Raw genomic sequence first — 26610 nt, 5'->3', positions numbered from 1 at the left:
TGATCATCTTGTCACTATATTGTGGCATCATTCTTGGTGAAGGAAGGATACTGCTCAGGGTCAGGGTCATACCTGCCTGGGCTACATAATCAGAGAGCTCCTCTGTCTCTTTTTCATGTAGTCCAGGGAGGTACGTCTTAGGTCGTTCACACCAGCATGGACAATGACTGTGTCATACTTGTACTTGCCGTGGTGTGACCTGAGTGCTTGTGTTATGTGGCGGATTCTACCGCCCGGTAGGCAGCTTACCGTGACCTTCTCCTTGTTCAGCCTGGTGAGTGGGACGTCAGTGTGTCTGACTGTGGAGTCACCTATGACAAGTATGTTTGGTGTTGTATTTGGCCTTAAGGGCAGTGACTGCTTTGCACACTGATTTTGTTGTTTATGTGTTGTTTGTGTGGTGTATTGAGTTTGCAGTTGCTTGGGTGTCCGCTTTGGAGGCCTCTGCTGTTTAGGTAAATTTTTACTCAGAACCTCCGAGTATATCTTAGTGTGTTTATGTGTTTGATTCAGTGGTGTGGTTGAGTTATGTGAGACTGGTATTGTGGTGTGTGTAGTTGCCTTCTCCTCCTGCCTGGTCTTGCCAGTCCTGAGTTGAGAGAGCTCAGCCTCCAGTTTGGCTAAATAGCTGCATCTCTCGCAAGTGTTAGTGTTACGTGGGAGGAGGAGAGGGTTGTCCGTGTACATGAGGCAATTGTAACATTGTCTCAGAATTCCCAGATTCACGAACTGGGCAGGAGAGGACGCCAGCATCTGACCCTTCGACATGCTAGAAAGATTTATGAGTTGGTATGAGACAGAAAAGTGTAGTGGGCTTAGCAGGGAAGTGGGCACTCCTGGGGGGTTTTGCTAGTGAGAGATTTGTATAATATAGGAGTGCTTGACCTGCAAAGAGAATGCTTATAAGACAAGGGATATGCTTATAAGACAAGTGCTGAGCTTTTTGAGAAGAAAAAGCTATTTGGAACAAGTGCTGCACTTTTTAGTGAAGGTGTAAACTGTTTAGGTTCCTAACAGAGCAGTTCTAAGGGAAAAATTGAAGAACAGACTTTCTGGAGCCAGAAAGAGTTTAACCTTGTTTAACCGGTGCTGCCCAATGCTGCTCTAGTGGCAACTCCGCGCTAAAGCACATTAAAGCGTGCTTGATAGCAGGGGCTGGAAAGAAGCAGGAATAGACCCAAAACGGACAATAAAACTACAGTTTCAAGTCAGTAACCACCTCTACGGGGGGGGGGCAGGGAAGCTGCTCAATGTTATTCACTGCCACTGATCAACAGAGAGACTTTCCTTTAGCCCAAGCAAAAATGGCCTCACAGAAACTTTCAAATAGTTCAGGAACAGCAAGCCTGTAACTGAACTTTTTTAACTCTCAGAAAAGTGGGAAAAAAGCAAGATTTTTTTTTTGTTTTTTTCAGAGATAGCAGAGGTTCACAAGTAATATCAAGTTATAACAGTGCAGTAAATGACCCCACACAAGAGTGCTAGGTCAAGGACAGAAAATATGCAAGTTTTAAGAAAAAAACGATTTAAAATTAAGTGCAAACAGGAAATTCAGCAAACAGCTTTTGGTTGTGCTCTAAATACAGCTACTAATACAGAAATCAAGTTTAACAAGCCAGCACATGCTCAAGCTAGGCAGCTATGCAGAAAAACTTAGCAAATAAACAGAGAAAAAATACTTAAAATCTCAAAAGTGGCTCCCTTCTTCTCTCAGCGTTTTTTCCTCTTGGAGGGTGCTTCACCAACAGCCAACAAGCCTGAAAAGACGCCCAAACCACGAGGCAACTAGGTTTTAAGAGAGGAAGATGAAGGAGTTTTGGAAATGACCCCTAGTGGCCAATAAAACTACAGTTTCAAGTCAGTAACCACCTCTACGGGGGGCAGGGAAGCTGTTCAATGTTATTCACTGCCACTGATCAACAGAGAGACTTTCCTTTAGCCCAAGCAAAAATGGCCTCACAGAAACTTTCAAATAGTTCAGGAACAGCAAGCCTGTAAGTGAACTTCTTTAGCTCTCAGAAAAGTGGGAAAAAAGCAAGATTTTTTTTTTGTTTTTGTTTTTTTCAGAGATAGCAGAGGTTCACAAGTAATATCAAGTTATAACAGTGCAGTAAATGACCCCACACAAGAGTGCTAGGTCAAGGACAGAAAATATGCAAGTTTTAAGAAAAAAACGATTTAAAATTAAGTGCAAACAGGAAATTCAGCAAACAGCGTTTGGTTGTGCTCTAAATACAGCTACTAATACAGAAATCAAGTTTAACAAGCCAGCAAATGCTCAAGCTAGGCAGCTATGCAGAAAAACTTAGCAAATAAACAGAGAAAAAATACTTAAAATCTCAAAAGTGGCTCCCTTCTTCTCTCAGCGTTTTTTCCTCTTGGAGGGTGCTTCACCAACAGCCAACAAGCCTGAAAAGACGCCCAAACCACGAGGCAACTAGGTTTTAAGAGAGGAAGATGAAGGAGTTTTGGAAATGACCCCTAGTGGCCAATAAAACTACAGTTTCAAGTCAGTAACCACCTCATTATAACACAGAACCTCCCCTCTTCTCATCCATAGCTCAAGCAGTTCCTCAGAGGGGCCAAAAATTTACAACCACCCAGGAGAGCTCCAACTCCAGGCTGGGACCTTAACTTTGTATGGGAGAAACTCACTCTTCCTCCTTTCGAGCCAGCTGCTGTTGCAGACTTAAAATTCCTTTCTTGGAAAACAGCTTTCCTTTTAGCAATCACGTCAGCAAGAAGGGTATCTGAATTACAGGCCCTTATGGCAGTAGAGCCTTTCATCATCTTTCATGTGGACAGGGTGCCCCTCAGGACCAATCCCTCCTTCATGACCAAGGTGGTATCCAGTGTGGCCCTTAATTCATTTGCTAACCTTCTTTCGTAATCCACAGAACAAAGGGGAGGGGGTACTGCACTCCTTAGATATGCACTATCAAGTTAGATCCTACTTGGACAGGACTAAACCTCAAAGAAAATCTGAACAACTGCTGGTGGCATTTGCTGCAGGGGCAGAGGGGAAGGCTATTTCAAAGCAAACCATTTCCAAATGGATAGGCCATTGCGTTCATTTCTGCTGCAAGCACCATGTAAAACCTCTCCCACAGGGGATCAGACCTCACTTCACCAGGGCTGCATCTACCTCTACAGCCTTTCTCAGAGGCGTCCCTACCAGGGACATCCTAGAAGCTGCTACCTGGAGTTCTGTACCTACTTTCACTAAGCATTACCATCTGCCAATTTTCTCTAAATCCAGAGCTGGTGTTGCCACTGCAGTATTGCGGGGCCTTATAGCTGGTCCTAATGCTATCTAAATTCCTCCACCCATCCTTAGCTTTGGGAATCTACCCAAATGTGATGACTGCAACAGTGAAACACGAAGAACATAGTATAGTTGTGTACACTTACCATAAATGTAGATGTTCGAGTGTATTCACTGTTGCAGTCCTGGTTACCCTCCCTCCAGCCCCCTTACTTCTTTTGGCTATGCCTCTACTCTCCTTTACTATGCTCAAAAGCTTTTTGGTGTATTTGCTTTTTTGTTGGAGGTATAACCTTGTTTATTTATAGATTTAATTGCTTCCCTTTATGGGGGCACCTGACATCTGGGGTAAGAAAAACTGATGTAATGGTGTCGGCTGCATGTTTTATACACCTGATGTCACGGAAGAAGGGACAGCAACTGACGCAGGACCCAAGACTTAGTTAATCAGGCCAACTGAGGGCTACTGCAAGCAGATAACCCGACAGAGGGCTACTGCAAGCAGATAACCCGACTGGGGGCTACTGCAAGTAGATAACCCAAATGTGATGACTGCAACAGTGAATACACTCGAGCATCTACATTTATGGTAAGTGTACACAACTGTACTTTCATCATCTTGGTTACTTGAGTATGGACTCTTCTATTTCTTCTATTTGTTGCATCTCTTATGAACAATACTGATACTGTAGAGCATAAATGTCTCCCACTCTTTATATCATGCCTTATTAACACAGCGTATTGTGGCCAAATTTTGCTCATGGTCTCTTTGGTGTGGCCACCATATGATCCCAATAGTAAATTTTTGAATTCAAGGTTTGAGTGCGACTTGGAAGTCAAGTTTAGTGGAGACCAGCTGAAATGTTAATCAGAGCTGTTTTCATGCAGCTGATGCAATGAACTCTGAGCCCATTTAGTTGCTTAAGTAAGCATCAGGTTTAAGGGCCACCTGCAGCAGTAGGCTCTGAAGAGGTAAAGGAGCTGCATGGATGTGGTATTGTATTACTTTTCAAAGTTGATTGCACTGTTATTTATAATATAACTTCTCATGTTTGCCATTTGTTATTGCAGGTACAAGTTTTTCTACTTGTGGAATTTACTCTGTGTCAACAAATACAATCACAAATACAACAGTTACCAATATTTCTCACCAGGTAAGCTTGTATCAAATTTCTTATTTTAAAAAGTTAATGTACCTGTTCAGAAAAAGCAAGTGTTTTTGTTTGCAGTGAGATTTATTGTTTGAAAAGACTGTGTTCATTTGTAATCCTGATAGTGTAGTATTGTTTATTGTTTTGTTAACTTGGTCTTACCTGCAAGTACAGTTTTTTAGTAAATGACCAAAGGTGTGCCTTGTAAATGTAGCTGTTCTAATGTAAATAGGTTTAAACGTTGCATATTTGCCAGGAACAGATAGCTGTACCGCTTGTCAACCAACCTAAAGTTTATTGTCTTGCTGTCCAGACCTTTTAAAGTGTTAATGTTTTTGGCAGGACCATGTCACTAGGTCGAAGTCTTTAGCATCATATTAGGAATGTAGTATGGGTGTACAGCTGAGGCATATTTTTCTAAGCTGGCTGGTATTTCCTCTCATGTTAACTGGGGATGAATTGATGCTGGTGAAGGAGTTTGGTAGATCTGATGTTATCCATGTCGTTATTCCTCACAGAAAGGTCTTGGATCTGACATCGGATCCAAGCTGACAACGTAGCACAGACTGATCCAAGGCTGAAGCTTCTCCCTCTGATGTTATCCATGTCATTATGCTTCACAGAAAGGTCTTGAATCCGACATTGGATACGAGGCAGTAACTTAGCACAGACAGATCAAAGGCTCAAGCTCCTCCCTCTCCCATGATCCCCTGCTGTCCTCTAACCCTCAGATCTCTTTGCTGCACATTTTCTATAGACATGATCCATCTGGTTCTTGCTTCAGTTAAGTACTTTAACTTGATTTGTTAGCTTAGGTTGTCTTGATAGGTTTAGTTCCTTTAGCCTCTGTAGTGTAATTACCGTTAGTAGTTTACCTCTCCTCCCTTAGATTTGCTAGTTATGAGTGTGTTGTAGTTTCCCCCTTAGTCCATGTTTGGTCCCCTTTTTATTGTTAATGCCCCTGTTAGTGTTAGGGCTTTGTTCTTTTAATTGTCTGAAAAGCCCTGTGGTTTTAAAAAGTGCTCCTCATGCAGTCAGAAGATGCCTAATTCCGACTTGCACGAGGAGTGCCAGTATTGTTTAGGAGCTCGTCACCTGGAGGTTGAATGCGACATTTGTGCCACATTCAACCCCAGGGCTTTGGTGGAGCACCAAAACAAACTGCTTTTAAAAGGTTTGGTGCTTGGGGATCCTTTTGTTTCTCTCCCTAAGGCTTCCTCTTTTAACCTCAAGAGGAGGACCCCTTCCATGCCTCTGGTGGCTTCTAAAAAGCCAAGGCTGTTGGATCCTAGATCCCCGAATCTGACTCCAGCCTGGACCATCTCAGATCTCAGATCTTCGGATCCAAGGTCTTTGGGTTCTTCTGCTAGTTCCAAGGCTTTCTTGGATCCAGTCAAGACTAGACCATCTTCAGATCCAACCAGTTCATCGGATCTGATTGCTCCTTCTGCTAGGCTGTTGGATCCAAAAGGCTTGTCAGATCCACCCATAGTTATCGAAGGTGTAGCCTCGCCTAGTTCTTCTAGGCAGTTGTTCCAGTCAACTTCTAGGCCCCAGAGCTGAACTCCGGCTCACCGAAGCTGATCTTTGGGGTCTCCAGCCAAATCTGTTCACTCCTCTACTTCCTCCAGATCATCCAGGAGTTTGTTCCCTTCTGATATGGACAGAATGATGAGCTTTCTCAAAGCCCTGATAGAGCTGGGGCTTTTGGCATCTTCAGCCCATCCGGCCAGGGCAGCCTCTCCAATATCAACTCTCCATTCTCCTCTTCCAACCCAATAGACTTTGGAATTTTGGGACCTGGATACCTGTGGTCAGATCCTGGCAAGGTCTAGTATTCCCTTTTTCTTGACCTTGTCAGGGTCCCTGGTCTGCTATGTTCTCCCGCCCTTGGATCAGAGTAGGCCCCGTGCCAGAGTGGTCTGTGCTGGCTCCATGGCGAGGGGTTGGGTCTGTGTTGTTTGGACTGATCTCTTCCCCTGGAGGCTTCGCTCTTGATAGCTCCAGACTGATATCAGAGGGCTGTGATGCTGTATCAGGGCTCACCCCTCCTCTCCTTGGGACTTCACCCTCCAGGGTTGGGGACAAGACTGCTTCCAGCCAGTCAGCCTTCCAGGTGGTAGAGATGACCTTCTCCAGGACTGAAGCTACATCTCCCACCCCTCTGGGTCCATTCCTGCCCCTCTCTGCCTTGATTGGTGAGACCTCCCATCGTGTCCAGGGTCAGCCCTCCCGTTCTAGCCTTCAGGGGGTTTCTTCCCCGCATGGGGTCCTCCCCGGGGCCCCCACGGAGGAGGTACATCATACGAGAAAGTGCAAGAGGAGGCACTTGGACTCGCCCTCTGAGTTTCTCAAAGAGGACACAGACCTCAATGAAGGAGACACGTCCTCCAGAACTCTGCCCAAAGATGTCTCCTTTGGGGACAGCCTTGAGATCTTGAAGCAGAAGGGCGGATGGTCTCCTCAACCCCTGTGAAGGCATTCGGGATGGGCCCATCTACTTCCTGGGTATCCCTCCCTGCCAACGAGTTGGTCGATCGTCTCTCCAGCAGGGCCTGGATGGAGTCCTACACTGTAAAACCAGTTCCCAAGCAAGCCAATAAATTCCTTAGCCACACCCCCCCCCCCCCCCCCCATGGACCACCATTTCTGGAGTAAACGAGTTCTAGTCAATGCCATTGTGGTTGCTGCTGCCACCAAGTAGGAGCCGGCAGAGCAGAGTTCCACAGTCCACCCCTCGAACAGGGCGTCCCGGGCGATAGACTGGCATGGGAAGGGTATGTGTGCCTCAGCTTCCTTTGGACTGAGGGCATTTAATTACTTGGCACACTTTACCCGCCTCCAAAGGGACTTAGTCAAAGATCTCACCACTACCCTTACAGAGTTATTGCTAGTGGAGGACCTCAAGAAAGTGTCTCCTAAGCTTTCTACTCTGACACCCCTCACTAATTCCTTGTTGAGGTTAATTTCCAGTGCTGAAAAAGCTACCTCTCGAGTGGCAGGTATTGGCATAGCTATAAGGTAGCATACCTGGTTACGACTATGTGAGTTTGTGGAACCCTTCAAAGCATCTTTTACCAATGCCCCCTTTGATGGGTCCACCCCTTTTGGACCCTCTGAAGGGCACTGACCCGTTGTGAGCAGGAAGGGAAGACTTTATCCACGGTCGGGATCAAGTTTTCTGTTCCTCAGAGGTCTTCCTCCAAGACCCAATGAGGAACTAGGAAGATGTGGCTCTGGAAGTCGCAGTCTTTCTCCCAGGACACTCCTGATGATTGCTCTACCAGAGGCAGGGAGAGAGAATTTGGTGGGAGACACCACCCTAGAGGCAGGGGAGCACTGCGAAATCAGGGCTCCAAGGACCCTTTCTCTGAGCAGTCCTTTCAGCTCTCCTGAGGCAGTCAGGGGTCGTATTTCCTTTCACCCACTAGCCTGGACAAACATTACCTCTGATCAGTGGGTGTTAAACATCATTTCCAGGGGTTATTTCATTCCCTTTTCAGAACTCCCTCCTATATGACGATACCTCCCCGATGTTCCACCACATCAGAGGGAGTTGGCTTTCAAGGAAATTCAACTTCAAAAGACCCATCCAATAGGTCCCAGCAGGACAAAGAGGATCGGGAACTTACTCTCGCTTCTTTTTAATGCCAAAAAAGACTGGGGATCTGCATCCTATTTTGGACCTGAACAAGTTGAATCTATCGGTCAAAAAGTCCAAGTTCTGGATGGTCATTGTTCAGTCCATTCTGTCTGTTATGCAAGGCCGACTGGATATGCTCCATGGATCTCCAGGATGGTTACTATCACATCAAGATAGACAGGTGCTTCAGGAGATATCTTCGCTTCCGGTTAGGGGCCGATCATTACCAGTTCAGAGCCCTACCCTTTGGACTTAACGCAGCCACCCTGGGTGTTTACCAAATTAATATCATTGGTAGCGGCTCACCTGCAGCTTCAGGGATTTCGAGTATTTCCATACCTCGACGATTTGCTCCTCACAGCACTCTCAAGGCATCAACTGTCACAAGCCATCCATTATGTCCTTCTCCTGCTCAGTCAGTTTGGGATTACCATCAATCTTTCGAAGTTGAATCTTGGTCCCCATGCAGACGTTGGAGTTCATAGGAGTCCAGCTAGACTCCATTTCAGACATTGCAGCATTGCCTCTATGCAGAGTTCAGTTGATCCAGGAGCAAGTCATGCAAATTTTAGATCTTTCACATCCTCTGGTTCACTTGATTCTTTGGACCCTAGGATCCATGGCTGCAGCCATTCAGCTTGTTTCTCTAGCAAGGTATCACATGCGGGTTTTACAGTGGACCTTAGCAGTCCAGTGGTCCACTCTGTGTCAACCCGTGCACATGTCCAAAAAACAGATACCTGTGTACAGATGGCACCAACTTTGGTGGCTTCAATCTTGGGCTTTCATCCTATGCAGCCCTTTTCTTCTGCTCAAGGCCGCTGTGACCATGGACACTTCCCTGTTGGGGTGGGGGGGTGGGAGCATTTCCAGGGAAGAACTGTCCAAGGCATGTGGTCCCCTGTAGAGACCAAATTGCACATAAATGTCCTAGAGATGAGAGCTGTCCTACTAATGTTGCAAGCTTTCCAGGACTGCCTCCCTTTGGGGACAGTTGGAATTCAGATGGACAACATGGCAGTGGTCTGGTATGTCAACAAACAGAGGGGAACATGATCTTGCCCGTTGTGCAGAGAGACCATGAGAGTGTGGAAATGGGTGATATCCTCCATAATCTTTCTTCTTGCAACACATATACCCAGGGACTCCAACGTGTTGACTGACAAACTCAGCAGATCTATCTTGAATCCTCACAAGTGGTTCCTCAATCCCATGGTGGCAAAGCAGATTTTTGGCCACTGGGGTCAGCTGTGCTGTGACCTCTTTGCTTTCCCAATCAACCACAAATGCACCATGTACTTCGCTCTGATTCCCCCCCATCTGGGGAGTCACCGAGGGATACTTTAGTCCACGATTGGCCTCTGGATCTCCTTTTATGCTCATCTTCCTGTCCTCCTTATTCCCAGGGTTTTGTAGAAAGTGCAGTGTGTGAGGACATCCCTGATCCTCCTTGCCCCTTTCTAACCACATTAACTGTAGTTCCCCTTTATCAGGTCTCATCTGACGTATCCTTCCTGGGTACTGGATCCCCTTCAGGATCTAATCTCCATTTCTTCGGGCTTCCTCTTCCAAATCTTTGGACCCGTCATCTAATCACATGGTTTCTCCAATTCCACTGATCTTGAAACAATTCAGGCTGGCGTTCCCCCATCAGGCATTTCATCCTAGCCTCCCAGAAACCCTCCACCAGAAAGGTTTATAGTAGTAAATGGAAAAGGTTTTCTATCTGTGCTAAGAGCAGGAATCTGGATCCTTTTTCTGTCTATGTTTCAGATATCATTTTGTTTTTGTCCTTACTTTACTAGGCAGGACAGGTTTTTCTACCGTTGAGCTCCAGTTGGCAGTGATTTCTAATTTTGTGGAAAACAGTGAGCCTATGATCTCTTTCAGACTTTGCAAAGCATTCATGAAAGGTGTTTTCCTTCTAAGACCGCCCGTTAAGGATCCCTCACCTCCTTGGGACTTAACCTTAGTGCTGCAATCATGAAGAGTCCTTTTGAACCTTCCAGATATTCATCGTGCATACAGCTGCAGTCATAACAGATGGGTTCTCCTGCCGTCAGGCGGGTCCTCGGTCGGCCGAATTCCAAAGTCTAGGTCCGGCGTCGGTTGTCGTCGCCTCTTCCCTGACGTCAGTGTGACAGGGGTATAAAAGAACCAGCCGACACCATTTTCTTCAGTCTTTCTTGCCGCGCGGTGCCCGAAGCAGAAGCAGTTCGCAAGTGCCGATCGGCCAGCTCCTGAGATTACAAAAAAATTGGAACCGAAGTCTTCTTAAAAGCTAAGTACCCCGTTGGGGAAACTTTTTCTTGCCTCAGACCGATGTCAGACAAAGTTAATAATTGTATTTCTTGTGGGAAGCAAATACCGCATAAGGATTTCCATTCCCTCTGTATACCTTGTTTAGGCCCAGACCACGACGTCTCGGTCTGTCGCTTTTGTGCTAATTTCAACAAACGCACTATTAAGCGTCGGGCAGAGTTCGCCCAGCATTATTTTGGGAAAGCATTTAACTATACTATGTCGTCGGATACTCCAACTCCGGTTTTGTCTAAAAAACGCAAAGACAAGGACCGACACTCGAGGTCCGCGGCCTCTACCGACACCACGCCAAAGCCGACTACACGTGGTCCGGTTCTCAGCGAGGCACCTACGCAGCCCCTGATTACCGACGACACATCTTTGGTGGTGTCTCCTGTACCCGAGGTCGCAGGCTCCTCAGCCCACACCCTGACTACAGATACCGAAGCCACGCTTGGCGTTGAAACACAGAATGTGGATAGGTCCACCTCCACTCAAGGTGTCTTCAGACCTTCATCTTCTTTCTCCATCAAGGCTTTCACCAAATCTAAAGCTACCATGCACCCTAAGAGACCAACTATGCAGGGCCCATCTCCAGGCCCCATGCCTAAGAAACAGATGCTTAAAATGGCTGAGGATTTAATTACTCTAATCAGAGGTTCTCCGCCACCTCCGGGCAAAAGACCCAGAGTGGAGGAAGATTCCCCCTCCTCTGATCAGGGCTCCATTATTTCAGAGCACTCTGATTATCAGGAACAGTCTTACTCCCCTTTTGAAGACTCTGATGCAGAGGAATCTATTCCTTCTGTATCCCCCCCCCCCCTGAGGATTACTCATTTGGTGAAACTCTGCATACCTTAAGGGAACACTTTCACTGGGAAGGCCAGGATTATTCAGATTCCAAGAAAAGGCTCAGGGAATTTCTTTTGTTACCCCAGCACAGGCCTCTGGCTATACCTCCTGTCCTGGACATCCTAGATGATGTTTACTCGGAGGCCTGCCTTAACCCGGACTCTCTTCCTCCAGCTCTAGTTAAGCCTGACAGGTACTACAGGGTTCCTGACTCACACCAATTTCTATACAAAAGCCATGCTGCTGACCAAGAAACCATCTCACAGGGGCCCAAGGGAGTTAAGGCCTCCATTGCCAAAAACCCATTGCCTTCCGAGAGAGATTCCAGATCCTTAGAAAGGTGGGGAAAAAAGGTATATACCTCGGCTACCTTATCCATGAGGGCCTTAAACTGTCAGTTTCATATGCTAAAATACCAACAGTTTCTGTTATCTCAATTGAAAAGTAAAATGTCACAACCTGAACAACCAGACATGAAGGAGTTGCAGGATTTGATGCATAGTGCAGAACAAGTGGGTAAACATACCTTACAATGTGGTTTTGATGCTCTAGAGGCCTCATGTAGAGCTGCTGTTACAGGCTCAGTCATACGTAGGCATGCCTGGCTCAAGGAACAAGCCTTGCCTGATCATGTCAAAGCTAAATTACTAGACGCCCCTCTGCAAAAGGATGTACTATTTGGGGCAAATGCTGAGGAAGTATTACGGAAAATGGTGGAAAAGGCTAAATCAATGCAAACTGTGAAAGAATTTCTGCAGGTTCAACCCCCACGTTTTAGTAGAAATTGGCCTTCAAAAACTGGTCCTTTCCTGCCACAGACAGACCCCAAAGAGGCAGATACAGGCGCCCGAGGGGCAGAGGACAAACACAAGGCTCGTACAGAGGCAGACAATGGCAAGCTCCTACACAAAGAGGAGGTGAGGACAACTTGCAATCTTTCAGAAAGCAAAACCAATGACTTTCCCCTTTGCATGCCAACCAGGTCTCAAATGGCAGCCCCCTTAGGAGGAAAGCTGGCACTATTCTCAAAAAATTGGCATATTGTCACAAAGGACAAATGGATCCTGAACATTATAAACAGAGGCTACAAATTCCATTTTCATACCCTTCCAAAAATGAAAGGCATGCCAAACCTGCCACACAATCAAAGGGCAGAGGCACAAAAGCAAATTTCAGGTCTTATAAACATGAAAGCTATTCAAGAGGTACCTACACACAAAGTCAAGGTTTTTATTCCAGGCTATTTCTGGTGCCATGGAAGGGAAAAGATTGGAGACCTATTTTGGATCTTTCCATCCTAAACACATTCCTACTTGTACCAAAATTCAAGATGCTCACTCTACAGCAACTTCTTCCCATGCTGGGCAAGGAGTCTTGGCTGGTAACATTGGACCTCGAGGAGGCATACCTGCTTGTCCCAATCAGACAAAATTGCAGAAGATACCTCAGATTTCTTGCAGGTTCAACCCATTATCAATTCTCTGCATTGCCCTTTGGTTTATCTACTGCGCCCAGAGTATTCACGAAATGCCTGGCATCAGTAATTGCCTACTGCAGACTTCAAGGGATACAAATATACCCTTATTTGGACGACTGCCTGATCCAAGCGGACAGCAAGCACATTCTTCTGAAACATCTGGCTTATGTTATAATGTTATTAAACTCTCTAGGATACACAGTCAACAAAGAGAAATCAAGACTAATACCCTCTCGGAAGATAATTTTCCTGGGTGCCAATTTGGACACACACCCAGATGGCCTACCTCACGCCAGAGAAGCAGGGGCAACTAATTCAATATTTCAGAACACTGGCAAATTGCACCAGGCTGACTGCAAGGAAAATCCTGCAGGCTCTGGGATTCATGGCATCTTGCATCTTACTAATCCCATGTGCAAAGCTGCATATGAGAAAACTACAATGGTACCTAAAAAACATATGGTCTCAACACAGCCACAGTTTGGAAACAATGATACCACTAATTCCATGTCTGCAAAAGGAATTTCTGTGGTGGGCTCAAGCATGCCAAACAAACACAGGTCTTCCATTCGGCAAGCCTCAAGCAAATCAAGTCATCACAACAGACGCCTCGGACTACGCCTGGGGGGCATTCAGGGCAAATGGACCCAAAAAGAAAAGCACCTTCACATCAATCAAAAAGAAATGCTAGCAGTGATAAATGCTATTATAGCTTTCAAGGACCTTCTACAACCAGGCCAGCTATTGATAAGAACAGACAACACCACAGTTATGTGGTACATAAACAAGCAGGGTGGAACACATTCTTATCCCCTATGCAGACTAGCCATGTCACTTTGGAACATGGCCATGGACTTACAAATGGAACTACAAGCACAGTACTTGCCAGGCAAGGAAAACACGCTGGCAGACAACCTAAGCAGGAATATGACAGATCCACACGAATGGAAGTTGCATCCAAACGTTTTTACAGAAATAATCCAAGAATGGGGAAGGCCAGACATAGATCTCTTTGCCTCCCACAAAAATCATCAATTGACAAAATTCTGCTCAAGGATCTTCCATCCAAAGGCCTGGAGAGTGGGCGCTCTCTCTTTCAGTTGGACATCAATGACAGTTTATGCCTTCCCACCTCTTCCTCTGCTGCCCAAAATCCTATTGAAGACCAGAGCAGACAGACCAAAGATGACACTCATTGCTCCGGACTGGCCAAGGCAACACTGGTACCCACTCCTGAGGAGCCTGACGCTTTCCCCACCATGGACCCTGCCTCTAATGCCTCTTCTGACTCAGCACAGCTTCAAAACTCTTCAGTCAGCTGAAAACACTCAATCTAGCCGCATGGAAGATTCCTTAGCATCGCAGCAGGCCCTGCTCTCCAAGGAGGTGCAGGATGTCATTTTGGAGGCCAGAAGGCCATCAACTAGAAAAGCTTATGCTGCAAAATGGAAACGTTTTTGTGTTTGGAATGAGAAAAAGGGCCAGAATCCTGGAAAACTGAATTTACCTCAAATACTACAATATTTGGCTGAACTGCTAAGCAGTGGACTTTCGTTCTCCTCCATCAAAATCCATGCCTCAGCCATTTCTGCAGAATACAACACTGATCCACCTTTATTCTCTCACCCTCTATTAAGACAGTTCCTCAGAGGGGCTAAGAATTTAAGATAGGGTTACCACCTGTCCCACTTTGCGAGGGACAGTCCCTCTTTGGGCAGTTATGTCCTGACCAAAAATTGTAAAAATGGCAAATGTCCTGAGATTTTAGGACAAAATTATTTCCTATATTTTATGTAATATTTGCATAAAACAGTTATTCTGTAACTAAAATACCTAAATGTTACAAGAAACAGAATAAGCAACTAAAATGCTACAAGAATAAGCTTTTATTTAGGCAATAAAGTTAAGTTCTATCCTTTGTACTGACCGTGGGTATGTGTTAGCCTGTAAAATCTGATATTTGTACCAAAAATGTCCCACTTTGGCCATTTGAAAAGGTGGCAACCCTAATTTAAGACCTCCAAGAAAACAACCAATACCTGCTTGGGATCTTAATTTCATTCTGGAAAAACTGACTTTGCCTCCTTTTGAGCCAGCTGCCTCATCAGATTTACAATATTTGTCCTGGAAAACAGCTTTCCTTCTGGCTATCACTTCAGCTCGTAGAGTTTCAGAACTACAGGCTCTTATGGCTGTCCAGCCTTTTATCATCTTCCATCAGGACAGAGTTTCATTACGTACCAACCCGCCCTTTATGCCTAAAGTGGTATCCAGGGTAGCTTTAAATCAGGCCATACATTTACCTACTTTTTATCCTAATCCTCAAAACAAAGGGGAGAGATTACTGCATTCCTTGGACATCCACAGACAACTGCGTTATTATTTGGACAGAACAAAACCTTTCAGAAAATCAGAACAGCTTTTTGTGGCCTATGCGGTAGGAGCTCAAGGAAAGTCAATATCCAAACATCCAATCTCAAAATGGATAGCCCACTGCATACGCTTTTGCTATTCCTTTCATGGCAAAACTGTACCTACAGGCATTAGAACTCATTCGACCAGGGCCACAGCCACCTCTGCAGCCTTCCTCAGAGGAGTTCCTACCAAGGATATTTTAGAAGCAGCCACTTGGAGTTCTGTGCATACCTTCTCCAAGCACTACAACCTACCATTATACTCCAAATCTAGAGCAGGCTTTGCCACTGCAGTCTTGCAGGGCATTTTGGCTCCTCCTAGCTCCACCTACTGCCTACCACTCCTTTCTTAGCTTTGGGATTCTACCCATCTGTTATGACTGCAGCTGTATGCACGATGAACATAGTACAGTTTTGTACCTACCATAAATGTAGATGTTCGATTACTAATACAGCTGCAGTCCAGGTTTCCCTCCCTCCTTCCCCTCTAGGGGTCTTCTTTTATGGTGTATTTGCTTGCAACTACTGGTCTTTGATTATATTGCATTGCATTATTACATAATTTTATGTATTGCCTTCTTTCTGGGGGCACCTGACATCTGGGGCAAGAAAAACTGAAGAAAATGGCGTCGGCTGGTTCTTTTATACCCCTGTCGCACTGACGTCAGGGAAGAGGCGACGACAACCGACGCCGGACCTAGACTTTGGAATTCGGCCGACCGAGGACCCGCCTGACGGCAGGAGAACCCATCTGTTATGACTGCAGCTGTATTAGCACTCGAACATCTACATTTATGGTAGGTACAAAACTGTACTTTTGTGTGAGTTCAAATTCTTGGAATGGAAAACGGCCTTCCTGGTTGCCATAACTTCAGCAAGGAGGGGTTCCGAATTGCAAGCTCTTTCTATTGCTCCTCCGTATATGATCTTTCACAAGGACACAGCATGTCTTAGGACGAATCCCTCTTTTTTGCCCAGGGTTGTATCTGAATCCAATCTAAACCAATATATTCAATTGCCAGGGTTCCTTCCTAATTATTCCAATAAAGGAGAGTACATCCTACATACTTTGGATGTCCACAGGGAATTATGATTTTATGTACATAGGACCAAAGGGTTTCGCAAAACAGATCTGCTCTTTGTTGCTTTTTTCCCGAACAGACGTGGCCTTCTGGTTTCCAAAGTGACTATTTCTAAATTGATTTTGAGCTGCATTTTTACAGTCTATGACAATAGGCATCTTGAAGTTACGGGAAGAATTAGGGCTCATTCTACTAGGTCCGTGGCTACTGTCTCAGCATTCATGGTCAAACACTCTATTGATAACATTTGTGCTGCTGCCACTTGGTCTAATCCTCACACCTTTATATCTCATTACAAGCCGGATTTGGTTTCCAGGAACAGGGCTTCCGTTGGTTCCATAGTGCTTCGACATGTCCTTCTTTGAGGCCTCCCAGGGTGTTTGGTAGCTGGGGACTCTAATCCTTCTGTGAGGAATAATGACATGGATAACATCAGATAAAAAGTTATGTACTTACCATAACTTGGCATCTGTGTTATCCTATGTCATTATTCCACACATTTCCCTCCTGCCATTCCCCTTCCTTGTTGGATTTTCTGAGGAAGTTGGAGTGTTGTGGTTAGGACTTATTTCTCATTTCTATTTCTTTATGGTAATACAGACCAAGTACCATTTTGTTTGCATTCTGATTAAAGTGTTGAAACATCTATTGCCCTTTTCATGTTTAATCTCCAGAACTGAACTTGCTGAATCCTTTGCTGCAGTCTGGTGTTGATGTGACTACTACCTGGTGGGAAAGCCTGTTTGGCCATATGCAGTGGTTGCATTCAGATTCTGGCGAGAGCCAGTAATAGACCTCTAACCGACACTCATGTTGCATGCACTTCTTTTGATTGTTCACCGAGTAGAAGTTATGGGTTTAGGGGCCTGTGTGAAAATGTTGTACTTTGGTGTAGAGTTTTCCTCTTTTCTATGCCTAGCAATGATTTATTGACATTTGTAGAAAGATGCCCATACTGAATAGCCACAAACCATCCATTCTTTAACCAGTTATTTTATTGTCTCTTTTTTTCATCCTTTAACCCTGTTTATATAAATGGTGCAAGTTTGTGTATACCTACTCAGTACTTCAAGGATTTGTAGACATTCATATGTGACTTCAGAGGTCTTTTCCACTGGGTAAATCTTGGGATTTCCTTATTCCAGCTCAGCATATTTTTCAATTTTTCCTTTTACTTGCTGGGAGGCATGCATGCACATTTGTGGCTTGTGCATGTTGTGATATGCAGTGGGCTAGGAGGGAGCGCTCTGATCCTGTATTACTTATTTTCTTTTATGCCACTTCAGATCTCGATCCTGTCATCTTAGAACAGTTCTGCATTTGATGATGTCCTTCAAGGATGCATCTGCAGTCATCACATATGGGTTGTCCTGCCTCAGGCAGCCCTTCGGTCGGCCGGATTCCAAAGTCTGGGTCCGGCGTCGGCTGATGTCGCCCTTTCCCCGACGTCAGAGCACCTGGGGTATAGAAGAGTCAGCCGACGCCATCTTCCTCAGTCTTTCTTGCTGCGTGGTGCCCGAAGCAGAAGCAGTTCGCAAGTGCCGGTCGGCCAGCTCCTGTAATTCAGCTACCGAAGACTTCAAAAAGCTAAGTACCCCGTTGGGGACTCTTTCTTGCCTCAGCCGATGTCAGATAAAGTTAATAGTTGTTTAACTTGTGGGAAACAAATACCTCATAAGGATTTCCACTCTTACTGCCTCCCCTGCCTAGGCCCAGACCACGACATCTCGGCCTGCTCAGCCTGTGCTTCCTTCAACCGACGCACCCTTAGACGTCGGGCGGAGTTTGCAGAGGAGTTTTTTGGGGCTAGTTTTTCGTACAATATGCCGTCGGAGACTCCGACTTCACATTTGATTAAGAAACGGAAGGACAAGGACCGACACACGCAGGCCGCGGTTTCAGCTGAAACCACGGCCAGGCCTACCGCGAGTGTCTCGGTCTCTGCTGAAACCAAGTCCTTGGTGCTTCCTACCACCGAAACCGCTCAGCCTACTACCTTGGTCCCGGAGGCCCCGGCTGAATCGGTTACTGAATTCCCTACAGAAACTGGTGCCCTGGAACCTTCCGACACCATACCTTTAGACAAAACTACACCAGCACGTGGTGCAGCCAGGCCTCCTGCATCCATGTCCATTAAGGCATTCTCTAGGGCTAAAGCTGCTAAACTATCCAAAGCTTTGCCTCCCAAGGTTATCCCTCAGGGACCCACTACAGGTTCACAGATTCTAAGCTTAGCAGAGGACCTTATCTCCTTAATTAGGGGCTCTCAACCTCATCCGGACAGGGGCTCTCAACCTCCTCCATACAAAAGGCCCAGGGTTGAGCCCTCTGATCCCCACTCCTCAGATGAGGCCTCAGATGGTTCTACTCTCTCGGACCACCAGGTGGAGGCTTTTTCGGCCTACGAGGATTCTGATGCAGAGGAATCTATTCCTTCGGCCTCCCCTCCTGAAGAGTTTTCTTTTGGGGAGACACTCCACATTATGAGGGAGCATTTCCAGTGGCAGGGCCAGGAATTCTCTGATTCCAGGAAGAGATTAAGGACTTTTGCATTGGCCTCAGCATAGACCTTTGGCTATTCCTCCTGTTTTAAATGTCATTGATGATGTGTACTCTGAGTCTAGCACAACCCCTGATACTCTTCCTCCGGCTCCTGTCAAACCCGATAGGTACTACAGGGTCCCAGACTCACATCTTCACCTTTACAAGGCCCACTGTGCTGATCCAGAAACTATTTCCCAGGGCCCTAAAGGGGTTGCAGCTGCCACTACTAAAAATCCTCTCCCCTCTGAAAGGGAGTCTAGAGCTTTAGAGAGATGGGGTAAAAAGGTGTATACTTCTGCTACTCTTTCTATGAGGGCATTGAATTGTCAATTTCATATGATACAGTACCAAGAGTATTTGTTAGATGAATTGCATAAAAAACTGTCTTCACCTGAACCCCTAGATCGCAAATCACTTCAGGATCTGGTACATAACTCCCAACCGGTTAGCAACCATTTCTTGCAATGTGGTTATGATGCATTGGAAGCTTCATGTAGGTCAGCTATGACTGGCGCAGTCATACGTAGGCATGCTTGGCTGAAGGAACAATCTCTGCCAGACCATGTCAAAGCAAAGCTTCTGGATGCTCCACTGGAAAAGCAAAAGTTATTTGGCTCCACAGCTCAGGAGGTCCTAAAGAAAGTTGAAGAAAAGGCAAAATCTGTACAAACTGTCAAAGATTTTCTCCAAGTCCAACCACCAAGATTCAGCAGGAATTGGCCATCCAAAAATTGGTCCTTTCCAGGCACAGAGAGGTTTCAGAGAGGCAATAACAGGCGTGCCAGAGGTAGAGGGCAAGCTAGAGGCTCCTACAGAGGGCGTCAATGGCAGCCTCCCAACCAGAGAGGTAATGCAGGACCTACAACTGCTGCACAAGGACAGGCTCAGTGACTTTACTTTGACACCGCCAACCAGGGCTCAATTGGAAGCACCCTTGGGCGGAAAGCTTTCTTTATTCTCAGAAAATTGGCACAGTATTACAAGGGACAAATGGACACTACAAATAATAGACAAAGGATACAGGTTCCATTTTCACACATTACCAAAAAGAAAAGGCATGCCAGACCTGCCACCAAATCAAAGGGCAGAGGCTTTGAAACAAATCTCCAGCTTAATGCAAATGAAAGCTATAGAAAAGGTTCCTCTCTCAGAACAAGGCCAAGGATTTTATTCCAGACTTTTCCTTGTGCCAAGAAAAGAAAAACAATGGAGGCCTATTCTCGACTTGTCCGCACTGAATACTTATCTCATTGTACCAAAGTTCAAAATGCTGACTCTACAGCAGCTCCTTCCCATGCTGGGCAAGGGGTCTTGGCTGGTAACTCTAGACCTCAAGGAGGCATACCTGCATGTCCCTATCAGACAAAGTTGCAGAAGACACCTCAGATTTCTTGCAGGTTCAGAGCATTATCAATTCTCAGCATTGCCCTTTGGCTTATCTACTGCTCCCAGAGTATTCATGAAATGCCTGGCATCAGTAATTGCACACTGCAGACTTCAGGGGATTCAAATATACCCATATCTGGACGACTGCCTTATACAAGCGGATAGCCAACAAACTTTGGTAAAACATTTGAATTACGCCATTCACCTACTTCAGGCCCTGGGATATACAGTCAACATTCACAAATCAAGACTTGTTCCATTCCAAAGAATAACCTTTCTGGGTGCGAATCTAGATACAACCACCCAAATGGCTTTCCTCACAGAAGAAAAACAAAGTCAACTACCAGATTACTTCAAAAGTCTGACAAGAAAAACTCCGCTGACTGCAAGGGAAATCCTGCAGGCCCTGGGTTACATGGCTTCTTGCATCCTTCTGATTCTACAAGCAAGGCTGCATATGAGGAAACTACAATGGTACCCAAGGAGTTTATGGTCTCAGCATAGTCACAGCTTGGAAACTTTGAAGGGAATTTTTGTGGTGGGCTCAAGCAAGCCAGTCAAAAAGGGGTCTGCCCTTCAGCAAACCATTAGCCAGCCAAACAATTACAACGGATGCTTCAGACCACGGATGGGGAGCGCACATGGAGGGCAGATGTATTCAAGGTCTATGGTCACAAAAAGAGCTACGCATGCACATAAACCACAAGGAACGTCTGATGCAGTCGAAGCCTTCAGACCTTTTCTGCATCAAGGCCACCTACTAATAAGGACAGACAACACCACAGTTATGTGGTACATAAACAAGCAAGGAGGCACCCATTCATATCCTCTTTGCAGACTGGCAGTGACTCTATGGGAACTTTCCTTGAAACTCAACATAGAGCTGCAATCTCAATTTGTGCCAGGGAAAGACAATATACTGGCGGACAGCTTAAGCAGAAATATCATGGATGCACACGAATGGATGCTGCACCCAGACATCTTTCTACAGATAACACAATCATGGGGCAGGCCGGACATGGATCTTTTTGCCTCCCCCCACAATCATCGGCTGAAGAAATTCTGCTCAAGGACATACCACCCACAAGCATGGAAAGTGGACGCCCTCTCTTTCAGCTGGAGAACTCTAACAGTGTATGCATTTCCACCTCTCCCATTAATGACCAAGGTCTTTCTGAAGATCAGGACAGAGCAGCCAAAAGTGATTCTGATAGCTCCGGACTGGCCAAGACAGCACTGGTACCCACTGTTAAAGAGCATGTCACGCACGAAACAATGGCCTCTTCCTCAATGGCCACTGCTCCTGACACAGCACAGTTACAAAACTCTGCATTCCAACCTGAAAACCTTGCAACTAACAGCCTGGAAAATACCTTGATTCCTCCTCAGGATAGGCTATCCCAGAGAGTGAAGGATATTATCATGGAAGCTCACCGGCCTTCCACAAGAAGGGCATATTCAGCAAAATGGAAAATATTTCTCATTTGGAACACCACAAAGGGCCTAGATGTGACAGTGATGAACATGGCACGTATCCTGGAATACTTGGCAGAAATGTTCCACAATGGTCTGTCGTACTCTTCCATTAAAATTCATGCTTCAGCAATTTCAGCAGAGTGCAATACTGATCCACCTGTCTTCTCACATCCTCTCCTGAGGCAGTTTCTAAAAGGGATTAAAAACATCAAGCCTCCAAGGACACCACCACTGCCTACTTGGGACCTTAACTTCGTGTTGGAAAAACTAACGCTGCCTCCCTTTGAACCAGCAGCATCTGCAGAGCTACAGTTCTTGTCTTGGAAGACTGCCTTCCTTCTGGCCATAACCTCAGCAAGAAGAGTATCTGAGTTACAGGCCCTCATGGCAGTACAGCCATTTACTATTTTTCATCAGGACAGAGTCTCATTGAGAACCAATCCTACATTTATGCCAAAGGTGGTATCCAGGGTCTCATTAAACCAAGCTATTCATTTGCCTACCTTCTTTCCGAATCCACAAAACAAAGGGGAGAAACTTCTGCACACCCTGGACATACACAGATAGTTGCACTACAACTTGGACAGAACTAAAAGTTACAGAAAAACTGACCAGCTGTTTGTAGCATATGCTGCTAGTGCACAAGGAAAAGCAATTTCCAAACAGACAATCTCAAAATGGATAGGGAATTGCATTCGTTTTTGTTACTCCTTTCATGGAAAAACTGTGCCAGCTAACATTAGACCTCATTCCACGAGAGCCACAGCCACCTCCACAGCCTTCTTAAGAGGGGTGGCTACCAAGGACATTTTAGAAGCTGCTACATGGAGCTCCGTGCATACATTTTCCAAGCATTACAATTTACCTTTATATTCCAGATCCAGAGCAGGCTTTGCTACAGCAGTCCTGCAGGGCATTTTAGCTACACCATCCTTTACATAGATCCTCCCACCCCCAGATTGGCTATGGTATTCTACCCATATGTGATGACTGCAGATGCATCCTTGAAGGACATAGTACAGTTTTGTACCTACCATAAATGTATATGTCCGATAGGTATGCATCTGCAGTCAGGTTTTCCCTCCCTCCTTCCCCTCTGTGGTATTTCTTGGGTAATACTCCCTCTTATAGCTAGCTGGGGTTATCTATTATGGTGTATTTGTTTTTTATTACTGTGCATGTTTGGAATATTTTGCATTTCTCCAAATTTAGCCTTCCTTAGAGGGCACCTGGCATCTGGGGCAAGAAAAACTGAGGAAGATGGCGTCGGCTGACTCTTCTATACCCCAGGTGCTCTGACGTCGGGGAAAGGGCGACATCAGCCGACGCCGGACCCAGACTTTGGAATCCGGCCGACCAAAGGGCTGCCTGAGGCAGGACAACCCATATGTGATGACTGCAGATGCATACCTATCGGACATCTACATTTATGGTAGGTACAAACCTGTACTTTTTAAGTGCTAATTCTTCCAAATATTCTGTTATCACTAGATAGGACCTGCACAGGCAGTTTTTTTTTACTGTTTTGTAAAGATGTCCAACTTAAAACATTGTAACAGATTCTAGAGCTTCATCTGTGTCAGTTGCTGGAAGTGAGGAGAAATTCTTGAAACCTGCGTCATCTCCTTGAATACTGTGGCTGTGGAGTTTGCCCAGTAAAAAGGCCAGTGGAGGGTCTTTTTAGTAACCCTGGGTAATTACTCGACTGACAAGTAGTAGTATGGGATTCAGAGATCATAGTCAAAACCTTCTTTTGGTAAGTGCACTCTCATAGCAACCATACATTCCTCTTAAAACAAAAGTCCTCCTCAAGTAACAAGAGGTCAGGCTTGCACCCCCTGTAGCAGCCACCCTTGGGTGTGGTGCTTTGTGGTTTTGAACATCCGTAACATGGCTGTACCCAGCCTTCTCGCATAGTGGTCCCTTAAATTCTCTTAATTAAAGCCTTTTTTGGCTCTTAATTGTAAAGTCTGTCTTTAGGTCTCCCCAAGCTCACTCCCTATGAATGAGAAGACTCCGCTTAGTCTATCTGCACTGTTTAGGCCCAGTGGAAATGCCCAGACATTGAATGTTTGTGCAGGGTTTTGATATCTGCTGAACTTGTCCCTAGACACACTCTAGCACAGGTAGCAGAGTTTCTCTGGGTTGACAAAACACCAACTCTGACATGTACTCTCCATGAGTTTAATTCCATGTTCATACTTGTCCTTCATATGCCAGCTGAGTTTAAACATCTGGCTGCTGAAGTTGAAGTTGAGAACTTTTTCTTCCACCTTATTTTGCTGAGAAAGAGAATCTGAGGATACAGAGATTCTTGTCTCTGAGGTGTGCAGTTACAATGAATGAGCTGTCCTTGCAGCTCACCACTGGATAAGACTGTTTCTTTCAGAGAACTCTGTATTATAAAGTTCACTATAGTCTAGCATACAGCTTCTCTGGCTTCTTCCCAGAAGGCCTCAACTGGTGTTTGGGTAAGATAAATACAGAATCTTGGGTCGTTCCATACCTTCCAGTGGAACCTATCCAAACTAACATTGTACTTGCAGCTTGGAAACATCTGGCTTTGGTTCTCTCTGCTCCTATGAAAGGTGGATGCCCTTTATATAAGCAACTAGTGAGGGAGTGACCATTCATTTGTGCATGCAGGTTTGCTGACTTGGGCTGTGGACTAGTCACAAATTTGATCCATATCAGTGACAGCCTGGGAAACCACTATAACATGTACATATGCAGATCATGTAATTAATTAAAAGTGAGGCTGGTATAATGATGCAAGTCATAAACATGAGAACAAGCACAAATAGAGCTACTTAAATAGAAATGGTATTGGATGGCTTCCTGTTATTCCAAGATTTGTAATTACAAGTCCCAGAATTACAAAATAGTAACAGTGAAACTAAAGAAAAACAACAAATGTCAGTGATTGTTTTCTATTTGCAGGGAGAAAGTCCCCTACACCACCCCAGTGTGGAAGACTTCAACTCTCACTGCCCTGCTACTAACTTCAGAATTGTCATTTAAGGATTATGTGTACATACATGGATTATCGTTTTGCAGACTTTTAAATGACCCAGTTGGGCTCTGAGTTTGGATAACTTTAATATTGAACAATACTGTGTAAGAAATAGAGATGCAGTCATCTTGGAAAGATCTCCATTTTCACACATTCAGTCCCACTGTTCTAGGTCACACTTGCATGTACTGGAATTTAAAACTATTACAATGTTTTATACAACACTGTTGTAAAGAAAGAGGGTGCATATACAATATTAACAATTTAAATAAGACAGTTGTACATTGGTGTGTTAGTTTTAGGTCTTAGGTTGAGCAGCTGGACAGCAGTGAAGTGACAGAGCTGTACTGGAAATGGGAATGTGTCTTATAGAGATGGGCCATCAGCTTTTGTCAACTGTTGCAGGGAAGAGCAGGAGGAAATAGTAGGTGGGAGGTAAAAACCTTTGGTGGACTCCTATGTGATGTTTTTCTACCTGTAATGCAAGTACCTTTCCACATTACTAAATGAAAGGGAGTACAAGGCTTTGGACATGGTCAAAAGAGTTTTCTTTTCTGCCACGTTGAAACTGTGGTTCTTTGTTTATCTTGCTTGCAAAATATGACAGACTTTCTTAAGCCAAGGATCAAGAATGAGCAGGAAAAGCCATTGCCATGACTTCTTCGGTGGGCTTTATTGTTGTAGTTTGAATGTACTTTTGCTATGTGTAGGGAAGTAGATGTGGGTGTTTGTTCAGGAAGGTATGGTATACACTTCAAGGGTTATTTCAGGCGGGCCATCTTGGATGTCCCCTTATGAGGTAATGTCCTTTTTCGTGAGGCATCACACACCAATGTGCTTATTTACACAGGATGATACTGCTTAGGATATCCCTTAAGGATGAATTCAGCCAGCCCATCTCGGATGTCCTGTTCAGGGTTAATGTCGTCTTTTTTGAGATTTCCCAGGCTCAAGTGCATGTTTGTATGGTTGGTGTTGCTTAGGCTAACCTTTAAGGATAAATTCAGACAGGCCCCCGATGATATCTTTGGTCAGGCATATTAGGACCTAGATGAGGACTTCCAGAAGAACAAAGAGGTGTTGACCATTTGGGAATATTTATATGGTGCTCCTGGCTCCATTGTGTTCTTCCAATTCATCCAAGTTTTCAAAGCAGGTAGTCCTTAATATTAAACAGTGATTGCACTGGATAGGTCTTGGAGGGCACCAGTTCTAGTAGCCATTACTTCACCCCAGATTTCTGAGTTGCAGGTTGTAATGTGCAAGAAGCCATGTACAGATTTTCAGTGGGACAGATTGAGCCTGAGGGCCACCCTCTTTTATGTCAGAAGTGGTCTGAGGTCACCTTTAACCAGGGAGTTCAACTTCTTACCTCTTTTTGAAAGTCATGAAACCAAGGTGAGAAAATTCTGCACCTGTAAAACTCAGACAACACAGGTATTATGTAGCAACATCTGTCCATTAGACAGGTAGAGCAACTGTTTATTTTCTTTATACTAGGGAAGGATGGCAGGTCAATCACCAATCCGATATCTTTAAGTGACTGATTAATTGCATTATCTTTTATGAAAGATGTGGAAAACCCTTATAGGGACATGTTAAAATATGTTCTGCTAGGGCTATTGCCTCACCAGCAGACCTTTTTTAGGAATGTCTCTGCCCAGAGTACTTACAAGACAACCACATGGTCCTTCATTCACACCTTTTCCAAATGTTAAAAGCCAGGTATTCAGTCTAGGAGCAGTTCAGGATTTGCCATGACCATCCTGAGGATAGACATTGCAGCAATATTTCCCATCTGCCTTCCCCTTTGTGGTCTGCATGTCTCTTCTTTCTCCATTGCCGTATAAGGATGTGCATCATGTGAAAGTTTTTGTCCTGCAGCCTGGGCCCAAGAAGTACAAAGAGAATGGGACTCTCCCATACTTTTATCTTGGTGATTTACATATATTACAGGTTGAGGCTCTTCTCTTCACGTAACGTATCTCATTTCTTCCACTGGCCAG

The 26610-nt window shown here is 45.1% G+C and overlaps 1 protein-coding gene across 3 annotated transcripts in view; it reads left to right on the top strand.

Moving 5' to 3' along the window:
- The window catches only part of EYA3 (EYA transcriptional coactivator and phosphatase 3), a 1396180-nt gene that overhangs the window by 654284 nt on the left and 715286 nt on the right, over nt 1-26610 (top strand). For all 3 annotated transcript variants that reach the window (XM_044060112.1, XM_044060111.1, XM_044060110.1), the window contains one exon: nt 4337-4419. In XM_044060112.1, coding sequence (XP_043916047.1) covers nt 4337-4419 — 83 coding nt within the window. The remainder of the gene's footprint in view (nt 1-4336; nt 4420-26610) is intronic.

This window comes from Protopterus annectens, chromosome 1.part2 (assembly GCF_019279795.1).
Source record: "Protopterus annectens isolate FY-2018-M chromosome 1.part2, PAN1.0, whole genome shotgun sequence".
In the NCBI taxonomy this organism is placed as follows: domain Eukaryota; kingdom Metazoa; phylum Chordata; order Ceratodontiformes; family Protopteridae; genus Protopterus; species Protopterus annectens.
Note: the sequence above shows the minus strand (reverse complement) of the source record. Positions and strands in the feature narration are given on the sequence as shown.